The sequence below is a fragment of the Dromaius novaehollandiae genome, chromosome 7, assembly GCF_036370855.1.
Source record: "Dromaius novaehollandiae isolate bDroNov1 chromosome 7, bDroNov1.hap1, whole genome shotgun sequence".
Classification (NCBI taxonomy): domain Eukaryota; kingdom Metazoa; phylum Chordata; class Aves; order Casuariiformes; family Dromaiidae; genus Dromaius; species Dromaius novaehollandiae.
Window position 1 is genome coordinate 40152606 of NC_088104.1, and position 12419 is coordinate 40165024.

At 41.5% G+C, this 12419-nt stretch overlaps 1 protein-coding gene across 10 annotated transcripts in view; it reads left to right on the plus strand.

The window, feature by feature from the left end:
• Positions 1-12419, plus strand: part of UNC80 (unc-80 homolog, NALCN channel complex subunit) — a 140711-nt gene that overhangs the window by 60721 nt on the left and 67571 nt on the right. For 5 of the 10 annotated variants that reach the window (XM_026117143.2, XM_026117300.2, XM_026117382.2 and 2 more), the window contains exons 24-27: positions 1367-1538; positions 3881-4014; positions 7762-7927; positions 11463-11666. In XM_026117143.2, the coding sequence (XP_025972928.1) occupies positions 1367-1538; positions 3881-4014; positions 7762-7927; positions 11463-11666 (676 nt within the window). The remainder of the gene's footprint in view (positions 1-1366; positions 1539-3880; positions 4015-7761; positions 7928-11462; positions 11667-12419) is intronic. The other 5 variants (XM_026117546.2, XM_064515324.1, XM_064515325.1 and 2 more) reach the window with 1 other exon arrangement.

Genomic DNA, 12419 nt, shown 5'->3' on the forward strand with positions numbered 1-12419 from the left:
CATATTGTGATGTAGGGTGCCATTATAAAAGTGCAGTGAGACCAAGAAAGAATGTAAAACCTTCCTTTCCCACCCAGATCCTTTAACTCAACCTCCCTAGTATCCACCAGAGAATGCCAGTGGTAAACCCTTCCACACTAGGTGGGATTTGGACTGCCCCTTAAAGTGATGAACCTACTGATTCATGCAATCTCACTTGTGATGCTGTCTTTTTGAATGAATGACAGATAGGTAAGGTTAGTCTATCATTCCCTTTGGCTGTTTCAGTTGAGAGGCATTTTCTTTTTAAGTGTGGCATGCTATCCATTTGCTGGGAGAACCAAGGATAATTCATGCAGACAATACATATCAGAAATTTAGTGCTCATTAGATAGGATACTGTGGGATTATGTATGATTGCTTTAATATTAGGGTAGGCAACAGAACATAAATAATATATGATAAATTATTCCTTTGGAGAGAGGCAAGCAGAACATTTCTTCCTTAAATGACTGAAACATGAGCAAAGAAAATGCGAGGGGTATGAAGTTTATATAGTAACATATAGGCTCACAGATAACTGAGACTGGCAACTATTTGCATCAGCTCTGAAGTGTCTTAGTAGGGAAGCATTCTTCTTGCTAACACACCCTTATCTGTAGCTTTGCTGACAGCATCAATGAGGGCTGTTTACATGTTGATAATGATGCTGGTAAACAGCCATGAATGAACAGTCAAAACCCTTCTGGAGAATGCAACTGTATTTGTTGGAAATCTGTCTGTCTGTGCTCCTTATGTAGATCTCCTTTACGCCATTACCCATGTATCTTGCAAGCTTTCATATGCATATTGTGAACTCTTTGGAAAGTACATCAGGGAGTCTCCCCTTTAAAGATGGAAATTAGCTTCCAATGGGCATGCAACAATTTTGTGGAGGAAAGAGGGAGTGGTTACTGGCTTCTTAAGTCACAGGCTAGTTTCTTAAACAGAGGACATATTCCCACTGTAAAGCCTTAGCAAATATCTGGTACACTTATTTTGAGTGGAGAAAGAAAAGTGGAAAAAATTCATGCAGAATAATGACCAAATCCCCTTCTGCCTGTCAATGTGCTGGCTTGCTTTTTTTTTTTTTTTAACCAAAAAAAAGTGGTTAAAAATCTGCCTAAAATTTGACCGTTTGCAAATTTGGTTTAAAAAAAGGAGGGGGGGGGATAAATGCTTGTTCTCCCTTTTCCCACTATACTGTGTTTTTCAGGCAACAAAAGTAAAGCCAGGGCATTCTGTTCTGAGCAGAACATCTCCACAGCCTACAGGAGGCAGAGCTCTGGACCACCAGTGAGGTACGCTGAAATTGCTTGTGCTTCTCTTTCTCCTTTCCTGTCCACAGGCAATCGGCATCCGCCTCAATGAGCTGTGCCATGCTGAGAGTGAGAGCCCTGCCAACTTGCTGGGCCTCATTTATGATGAGGAGACCAAGAGGCGCCTGAGAAAGGAGGATGAGGAGGAAGACTTTTTAGATGACAGTAAGGAGACTCCCTTTACTACAAGAACCCCCGCTTGTAAGAACCTCTGCTTTAGGAGCACTTAATTTTTCTTCTTTTTTCATCCTCTTGCCACCCAGCTATATTTCCCAGTCCCTCACCTCCACCCCAGCTTCCTCCACTGTTCTTTCCCTGCCTGGCTGTACAACGTGGCAGATAGGTAGCAGCACCGAGAGACTTTGAAAGAAAAGGGGTCAAAACCAGGCAGTGAGTTGCGATTCCTGTATATCAGCAACTGCAATTATAAGCAGGGCAATCATTTATTTCTTGGGTCTTGCTATCACCTGACTGCCAAAAGTGGTTCAGACTCCCATTCTTCCCAGTTATTTCTGCCAAACTATTTTTGTAAGATCAGCTGCTTTTGTGTTTCTTAACACTGAGGAGTCATCTCCACACCTGATGTGAATTGGCACAGCTCTAACAACGGCTTTTAAATCTTGACTTCAGTATATCTGCCTAGTTGTCAGGCAGAAGTATAGCACAGTGTTACAAAAAGTGGTATAAAACATATACTGGTGTAAGTGAAGGTGCTAACACACATTATGTCCTCTCCAGACATCATTCGTATGCATCTGTGTGCTGTAATGTACTGGTTCCTGTGTACATGTACTGCTGTTCACCACTGGATGTAGTGTGCTAGCACTGTTTATGTATCTCCTGGTCTCTTTCTCTCACGTTCTGTATTTGTTCTTATCACTGCATAAAGGCCAGCTTTGGGGTAGAGGTGAGAGATGGGAAATGACTTCGAGATGGGGTATTGGCCCTAAGCTAGATCTTCACACGTGTCATTATGTGGGGTGCCAGTGTTAGCAGGTACATGTGTCTGGGTAGCTGTGCTGGATACTTGATCGGCCCTTAAGGAGGCATATCCAAAGCAGGACCATGCACTGGCAATTTTCCCTGTGCTGCACAATGAATGACTTTGGAAAGATGAAAAAGAACTGCGTTCCCGTGGTCAAGAGACAGAATAGGCTGTCTCGCCCCTGCTTGCCAACTGATATCAGGCACTCTTAAGTGGATGTGGAGCTGCTTAGCAGGGTGGTCTGGGATAAGCAAACAGAAAGAACAGGCTGTGGTCTAGAAAACTGAGTAAAAGCTCAGGGCTTTTCTGAAAGCCACAGTCTGAAGATAACATTCTGCATTCTTTCAGAAGGCAGATATTCTTCCAAAAGCTACCCTGAGCACTGCAGGGGATGGACTGAGGAGCATAAAATATGCAGTTGGATACTTCATTACCCTGTGCATTACATCTGTATTTGAAATTTCAAATTATTTCAGTCCCTACGAATTCCATCATCCATTATGGGTAATGTGTGCAGAGAAGTTAGCAAGCATCAGAAAATTAATCTGGTTTGATCCCTGTGGTGTCCTCTCATTTTGTTTGATTTGGACTGTTTTCTTTGTGAAAAGTAGTTAGATTAGATGTGGGGAGGGAAGCAAGTGAAAACGCAAATCTCTCTCAAATGCATGTAGATGGTAATATCAGGCAGTATTTAAAAACAGATGTGGTTAGTTGTTGTCACACCTAACTTTCTTTTTTTTTCTTTCTGTTCATTATCCCAAATAGTGTTTTGCAAATTTGTCAAGTCTTGAAGAACGCTTCATACTTTTCAAGGTTGGAATGGCATTAGAGCATTATATGGGTTGCAAACTGTAGGGCTTTTGAAGCTGATTGTTTAGACTCATTTGAAGCAAAGGCACTGATATGTGTGTTTAACTTCAAGTATTTGATAATCCCTCTTTCTCTTTGCCCTTTGTTTTAAGTTAAGCGTTTGAATGCATAAATTGAAAAAACAGCTTGATTTTTTTTTACTTGATTATCTCTCAATGGCACTTGGATTCTGTGCACGTCTAAAGGAGCCTGATTTCAGAGGAAGCTGTCTTTTTCAGTTGTCAGGGTAGTAATTAATAATAGGCATAGTACCTCTTTGCTGACTAGTCATAACTCCGTATGTTTTGAGATATTTCTCCTGTTTTAAACTGGTGCTTTTTCAGAATTGCAGTAGATTTGGCTGAATGCAAAACTGTAAAAGGGCAGAAGGGTATCTGCTTCTTAACCTGTATTAACATTACATAAGAAGGTGTATACAGAATGCTAGAAGATCATGTTATTTTAGTAGATACTTCAATAGTAATACACTATAGTGTGCTGGTACTATAGTATGTGCTGGTAAATATATGGATTGATAGTTGTATGAATCTGTTCCTTTTAGTGTAGGAAAAGTAGCAGAGGAGTCTAGATTTTCCTCCTCTTTTTTTAGTTCAACTTGCATTGTGCACCATATGTGAAAATGTCCATCACCTCCTGGTTCCAGATGTTGCGTAATCTCCTTGCTCACCATAGAAATATTTTTTTGCAGGCACTGTGAATCCTACCAAATGTTGTTGCCCTTTTGCACTGAAAATGGCAGCCTGTCAGCTCCTCCTGGAGATAACCACTTTCCTCCGAGAGACCTTTCCCTACATGCCCAGGCCACGTACTGAGCCTCTTGTGGTAAGTGGAGCATAGAAATTGGAGAGAAGGAGGCATTCCCACCCAGTCACTGTGCTCTGTGCCTCTCTTAGGAGAGGTAGGAAGGGGAAGTAACCCAGGTGAATATCTGATGCAGAGAGAAAAGAGTGGTTGTCTGATGAATATGGAAGATGAGGAGGGCACATTAAATGGATCAATTAAGGGCATAAGCAGGTTTGTAGACTGGAGAAGCAGAACATGCACTGGAAGTCCAAGAAGGTTTTAAAATAGAGTGGAGGGCAGTAGATGGATTGGGAAGCTGAATGTTAGGGACCTGAGAGGTGTCGGAGATGGACTACAGCAGATGACAGATCAAGTGCTATGGAGCTGATTAGGAGGGCAAGTTGATAGAGAACTGAAGAGGACAGTGGGGGGAAGGATAAGAAGATGGCTTACAGGGAACTTGCTGGAGCTCAGTTCAGAGTTTGCAGATTTGGGCCTGGGTTAGACAATAGACTTGATGAGACTGGGGGAAATAAGGAAAGAAACAAAGGCAAAGAGGGCAAGAAAGGATATAGGCATCCATGAGAGTGAGAGAGGCACAGGCAAGTCCTGGCATGAGTAATGAGCTAAATAACTGGTTAAGTGACAACTATTTCTGTGAGTAGCAGCATCCATGAAACCTGACTTCCTATGGTTCCTTCTTGTACAGATTTTCTTGTGTCTAGTGACAGATGTCTAGTGATGTGGTTTAACACTACTACCTTCAGCCTATTTTTTCACAAAAGGCACAGACACTCAGGTTATCTTTTGTCAAATTGGGTTGAAAGTGGCCAGAGCTTCAGAGGTGACAAGGAGAATGGAATGAGATGAGGATTTTACGTCAGATGAGCAGTATGATCTTTTAAGCTTAATTTCTTTAGGAAAACAGGCTTAAAAAATTATGAAGGAAGAATAAGAAGTTGATTTTCCATGTGAAGCTAAAGAAAGATTTAGCCCCACCATTCTGGTTTTTATTAATTAGGATGACAATTGCGCATGACAGGCTGATGGCTGGGTATTGCTGCAATTAGGGTCTGAGATTGGTTTCCAAAGTCTGGACTAGACTTACGATGAAGTGACTCAGTCCCGAGGTGTGCAAGAAGGACAGTTTTAAAAAACAGAAATTCAGAAGGAGTCTTCATAAACACTTCATTGATATTTTCACCATGTAATAAATGACTGTCTCCAATAGCAGGATAATAGCAGGGTTTAGAATTTGTTTCAGTAAAGTAGTTAGGCTCAGAACTAAGAATACGTTGGGTAATTAGGGTCAATAGGAATTTGTGCCAGACAGCAATGAAGGTGATTAATAGCTTTTCAGACTCATCTCTGGGAGAGAAGGAGGAGGAAATATTTTGTGGTGTGTAGGCAGAAGAAACCGTAAGACCATATTATGCAAGAGCCCGTCAGAGGAAAGGACCAGAGTGCTTCTTTTAACTTAGTGCAAAGATGCAAAAAAGAGCTAATAACACTCCAGATTAAAAAGTGAAGTTTCTGTATTTATAGATTGATGAGAGTCTCTTCATATAAGAAAAAGCTGGCCTACTTGCTTCCTCTTTCAAAGAGAATCAGGTACATAATGTTACAGACAATGCAGCTGAAATTCCGGTAGAGCAGCTCTCACTTCTGTTGCTGTTTGCAGGCATACCTGGCTGAGAAGTTGGTCCTGAGTCATACCTGAAGTTTTTCTTGTTCCACAGATATGAACACAAACTTATAAGCAGTAGAGAACTGGTGCATTTGTAACTGAACTAGCTGTGATCAACCATTTTAAGTACACACAGTTTAGTCCATTCCAGGCTTGCCCAGCTGAGGGCATGAGCACCCCCATACCTCTGTTCCAGTGAGATACACAGTCCTGACTGAAACTCCAGCCAAAGCATTTTACTGAAGCTGGTAGAGTACATACAAGCTCACTTTACAAATGGCTGGACCTGATGAATACATTCTCTTGGAGCCTACTACTCCCACAGTAGAGCCAGATGACTGCAACATGTCATTTTCTATGGTACAAAGTCATTCATTTTTGCTTAAGCAGTTGCTGGACATAGAGCCCAGCTACCTGTGTGCAGAGGAGACATATTTTATTCTGTCAGTTAATTTGTGGGGGCAGTAAATTCCAGTGAGAGCATGTTGACAACAGCTGGGAGGAGTACTGTATTTAACAAACTCCGGCAAGGGGAACCATACCCTAGGAATGTACCTGTACGGCTATGGTGGCTCAGCTTATGAGTGCTAACTTATGAAGCTGCTGTAATGTGGTCAGGTTTGAGAACATACTTTTATCCTGAACAGCTTTAACATTTGTTTCACATTCTAAACTGTTTGTTAGATGCATTTTAAACTATTTATGTGAAAATTTTCAATGCCAGAGAGATTGCCAACCATTATTTTTAGGTACTTTTTTTATATCCCAGGTTTGATTGTTAAGCAAAGCCAAAATATTTCCCTTATTCTCATCAACTGTTAGTTCTTCTGACAGGCCATTTGGGATAATTTTTTTCTGGAGATGCAGAGCTGACTACAAATGGTTTGGGGCCTTCAGCTGGCATTAGGTGCACTAGCATCGGCTAACCCATTTCAGCACAGTTCGGTCTACAATGTATGATTGAGAAAACTTTTTTTTTCCAGACCAGCTGTTGAATAACAGACTTAGTCACTATCCAAGTAACTCCCAGTTACTTCTGTAGGAGTTCTGTATGCAAATTCCAGTAGGAGATTTCTTGAGCGTGCAGTATTTTATCTAAAATAACTATTTTGGATCATTTCGGACATTTTACTTTTGTATTCACCAACCCCTTGCTCTGTTATTTACAGAAAGTAGCTTTATGCCATCTTATATTTCAGTGGAGAGGTCTCAAAGCTGACTGTCACCAATCAAAAGGCACAAAGGGCCTCTTAAAGAGCCTAGCATTTTAACTGCATTTGCCAGTGTGGGAGATTACAGTCTAGCTTTCATTTTTTTTCTATCTGTGGTTACAGAAAACAGTTTATAATCCATAGCCTGTGGTACCTTAGGACTTAATGCTTTTTTGGAAGCCAGTATGTGGTACCATTAATGCTATTTCTGTTAATAGGAGAAAATGATGGTATAAACTAGTTTCTCTCTGGTGGGATAGTTTATTACCCAGAATTGCATTTCCCAGAATTGAAATGCAGCCAACACTTTCCTTGCTCATTGTTTCTCGCTGTGTCTTTTCAGTCTGATCTGCACACAAGAAGCTTGCTCTGGGCCGTGCTGTCATGGCTGTCACATTGTCAGCTAGCTTTCTCTCAGCTTTTCTTTCTGTGATGAATCCAGTTGCAGTGCATTCCCTGACAAACCACAGGGAAGCCCTTTGGAGTAGAGAACTTGCTCCTTCCCAGACCAGATCTTCTACCAAACACCTTGGCAACAACTGCCTTTTACTGCCAGCTGCCCATTAGGGACCATTTACCTTTTTTCCCCCTCATGAGCCTGCAGACAGGGTGCCAATTCACTCAGCTGTGTTAACCAGGAATGTGTGTGGGTCCAGTTACTGACACCTGTTAACTCTTCCATCCTGACTGTGTTTACAGCATGGCTGGGCATGCTGCAAACCCAAAGAGTACTTGAATTGGAAAGTGTCAGGGTAGATGGAGAAACATGTGATAGAAATAAATTCTCATCTGAGGCAGTTCTTCCTGAAGCTGAAAGTCTGTGGTTGTAAGGAAAAAGATGGGGGCTCATACTGTTTGCATGTCTATGTGATCTGCATACTGCCACAGGATCTGGAGAGCTGCAGGCTGCGTCTGGACCCTGAGATGGACCGGCACAGGTATGAAAGAAAGATCAGCTTTGCTGGAGTTCTGGATGAAAATGAAGATTCAAAGGATTCCCTGCACAGCAGCAGCCACACCCTCAAATCCGAGGCTGGTTTCGAGGAGAAAAAAGGTTTGTCGGCACAAAGCCACTTTTGTATTACCAGGGCTTGTGAAGTGGCGCTTGATTTTATGTTTTCGTTTGCATAAACTGTGTTAAAAAGCAGGCAGCCATGGAGTCACGTGGCTTTGAGTAATTTCTGAGATGCTTCTGGCCTTCAGGGTTCAAGATAGTAAATGTGAGAAGCAAAGACTTTAAATTTTATAAAACCACTGCTATGACTGAAACCAATTGAGAGCATTGCAATACTTCTAAAAAGGAAGATGCCTTATTTGAAACTCTCTCAGAGGAATGCTGTTACAAGCATCAGTATTTGATTCACTTCAAAAATAAATCAAAGGAGTTTTTATTTGTTTTTTATTCTGATTATAATTCTTCATTCAGGGAAAGCCACGGATAGGAGAGAAGATTGGAATCTTTCTGTGAAAATATTTACCAGTTTGCAAGTCATGGCATCTTACAAAATCAGTGGTTGATCCCTTGAATTCTTTGCTACCACATAAAAAACACACACGTGTGTGGCTTTTGACAGCTAGCAGATTAATGTTATCAACATACTGTATACTGTACAAGCAAACCTCAAGCTCACTGTGTTTGCTGAGAACAGCAGATTGTTTCCATTTTAAGCCATCTCATGCAAAACTCACATACTGATGGTACAAGTGTTGCAATACAATATACAGTCATCGTTAATATTTGCAGTTAGAGGCTGAACTGCCAGACAGTTATCTGTAAATGATTCTCCCTCTAATGAGTTTTCTAGATGAACTGTTTAAATTCTGTCTCTTAATAGCTGCGTAGAAGTGCAGATGTTTGAGTGATGATTTTGACGATTGTTTGAAAAAGATAAATGTTTGATGATTGTTTGAAAAGGATGGAGGCTGTGGCTAGTTATCCTCTAGGAATTATAATGTGTACTAATGATGCAGAGGAGCTTTTACTGAAATCAAAGGGCTTTGGATAAAGCCTGTGTTGTCTTCAGCTGTGATTCTACCACAATTACTAGAGAAAATATTAGAAGTGTTTCCAAGATTCCAGTGGTGTAAAACTGCCTCCAAAATTGTGTGCAGCATGGGATAGTTCCTTCTGCAAAGACAGCTAGCTATCCACCTAAGAGAGGTCAGCTGCATAAAATCATGCTCAACCTAGGTCTTTGTACCCTTGGCATACTGATAGCCCAGAGAAGTACATGTCCTTATGTTTGACAGTAAGATCAATGGGATAAGATGTCTCTAACTATTTAGATGAGGAAAATTTTGATTTTTTTGTTTGTTTGTTTATTTTTTTAAGATTATTACAACAATTACTTGAAATCACTTCTCAGCCTGTCAAGTAGCAGTCCCATCCACTGAAATGTTATCTGAGTGGGAGAATGCCTACAAGCATGTGGTCAAACTGGAAAATGGTGGTGGCAGGCCGCTAACTATCCCATTTTCCTCAGAGACAGTGTTGACTTAGGCTTGCCTCCACATGTTATTTTGCTACTGGCATTATCCAGAGTTGAGTTCTTTTTGCAAAGATGATAATATTAACTTTCTGCATCCGTGACTTTGGCGAACTACATTTTCCCTGCAGTTTCAGTTGGGTCTTTCCCCCTTCTCTCTTTTCCCTAAGCTGTCACATAGTTTTTCTTTACAAAAGCTGCCTCATTACTACATTTCAGGGATGGGAGAAGTGACTATGGTAGGAAGGTTGAATCTTAATATACATTAACAAAAATGATTATGCAGTATTTTGGAAGCTAAATAAATGCAAAATGATGCTATATTTCAAAATAATAATAATTATGTTCTTTTCTCTGGCCACAGCATATTCTTCTGGGGATCTACTTGGGCCAAACATAACAGATGCAGAGGCATCTTTTGTAATCTACACTTGTTTAGATAAGAAAATGTTGTCGTGTGACTGTAACTAAATTTTTCTCACCTGCAGTGATAGGTCTCTTTATCTCAACCTCTTTGATAAGTATTAATCTGTTTCCTTTCATTTCTTCCTGAGTGTTAAAAACTTTGCTTTCGTTGCTCACCCCAGGTGTGGCTTAACAGCTATCCAAAAGCTACGGTTTTTCTGTCTAGAATCTGCTCCAGGTAGGTCCAAAATATAGACAATTAAGCTAGGTAGATACAGGCATTCAGAGGATCGTATTTACTATTTGGATACTAAAATGGAATTCTGCAGACTTCATGAAATATATTTACGAGTGCTAAAATAATTTGGTGTTTGGGGAACTGAGCAGCTGTACTGAGCTTGATCTGAACTGAATTCAACCAGTAGTGATTGCTAAGGGACTCAGCTTGGTCACTTGGAGGGAGAGTCTCCAGTTGCTCGACAGTGATCTGCCAAGCTGGTTCGTGAGCACTGAGGAGTAGCTCTCAAAACCTATCCAGCTGTCTTTGGCCAGGACATTAGTCACCAGAAATGGGAGTGGGGATTGGGTTCTGTAGGAATAGGGGATTTCTCAGGAGTCAAGGCATGTTTGATTTTTTTTCCCCTATGTCAAAACACAGTTCTTTCGAAATATTTAGCTTACCCATTTTATCTAAAAAGCTGTATCCTGTTCATTCTCAACCACACACCGAAAGGTGATCGATCACACATGGCCTTGCGTGATTAGATCTGCAGTACAATGACTGAGTGTTGCAACATTTGGACTGACATGCTGCTATGTACTGCCTTTGAACTAAGAGGAGAATGAAAGTGCAAACGGTTGGTGCTTTGAACATTGAACCATTTCATGTTTGTGCTCATCAAAAATGCAGAGTGTCAATGGATGTTGTTAATGCCTGAAAGCTGCTGATTTGTCTGAAGGAGAGGATCTACGTGCTCCTGTTTCCTCTAAAGCATTCTAATGATGAAGAGTAACATGCAGAGACACGGATTTATGCAAATCTTACTTCAAAGAAGTCTTGTGTGCTAACCTCATGAAGCAGACTACCCTTCTGCAGTTACACGTGCTGTGTGAATAAATAGTTGATCCTACTTCAGAGCTCAGTGGTGTTTACAGAACCCAGGCCCACAGGAGGATAGGTTTGTCCATGATGCCTTGTTCATTCTTGGGATTCAGCCATCTATCCCTAGCAAGAGGCGATTCTGCACTAATGTAAACCCTAGGGCCTGGCAAAGAAAACTGCAATTTGCACCCATTGGGCAGACTCTGTTTCCTGGCAAGAGCTGATTCAGACTGGTGTGAATCGTAGGTTTTCCTTGTCCACATTTTGGGTTTCTGTTAGAGCAGCTGACTCTATTTGCTGGTGGTTGAACCAAGGCTAAATCCAGATACAAACAAGGCCAGAGGTGAGGTACCAGGTCTCCAGGAAAGGAGGTTCTGGACACATTTCTGTAAAACATCTTTACTGGCTGATTGACAGAGCTGCATTGGCGGTGGCTTTGGAGGGAGCCTCTGGCCCATATTCTTTGGTAGAAGAAGAGGTGCTGCAATACAGGCTGGCAGCAAAGGGTTGGGAGGGAAGGGAGGGCCAGGATATATATTTTTTTATATGGGGAAAAATTAAGGGGAAAAAAGTCCTCTTTTATTCTTTTAATACAGTTCCCAGCAGGAAGATCAGGATAGGAGGCTCCCGCTTGCTCCAGATTAAAGGAACCCGCAGTTTCCGGGTGAAGAAGGGGGGTTCCCTGTCCAGCATTCGCCGGGCCGGCAGCCTAAAGAGCACCAAGTTATCACGGCAGGACTCAGAGTCTGAGAATGAGGAGCTGCAGCTGTCCCACAGCAGGGACACTGTCACTGATATAGGTAACTTAGACGAGTGGGTGGAAAGGGAGGGGACTAATAGGCAGGGTCTAAACTCTTGATGTGATTGCAGCAGAGCTAGAAATGACAAGTGACTCCCCCCCGCCACCCCCAGCAAGCTAGGAAGAACCTGAAGCCCTCTTCATGGGCTGCCTGAGCTAGGGCCTGGGAAGAACAAAGTTCAAATCCTGCCGCCGGCGCCCTGGGTGCAGAGTTGGCTCCGTGCACAGTTTGTAAAGTCAGAGCTCCGTGTTAGAGCATGAACTCTTGGAATGCTGGTGTCCGCCAGCCAAACGCATGCTGTCTTTAGGGGTGCACATGCGTGTGTGTATATGTATATATGTATATGCACACACATACTCCTAAATCATGTGATATAAAGAATATGTGAGTTCATATGCACATATGACATTTTATTGTCCATATTAACGGATAGGATATATGTATGTACAGATATGCGCTTCATATTCTATGTAGCATATGATGTCATAGGCATGTCATATGACATATAAGATATATATATTCCTATATGTAGAATGCAACATTTATGTACATATTGCATACTGTATTTCTACATATTGGCATATACCTACATTTTAAAGATGCTTTCCTTAATCTTCAAAAGATGAATCCCAGTATATTTATCTTCTGGAAATCAAATGTACATCCCATCAAAAAAAATCTCCATCATAGTTGAAATAAAGGGGCTCCCCCTGCCAGGGTGTTAAGCAAAAACTGAGGTTTGGATTCTTTGGC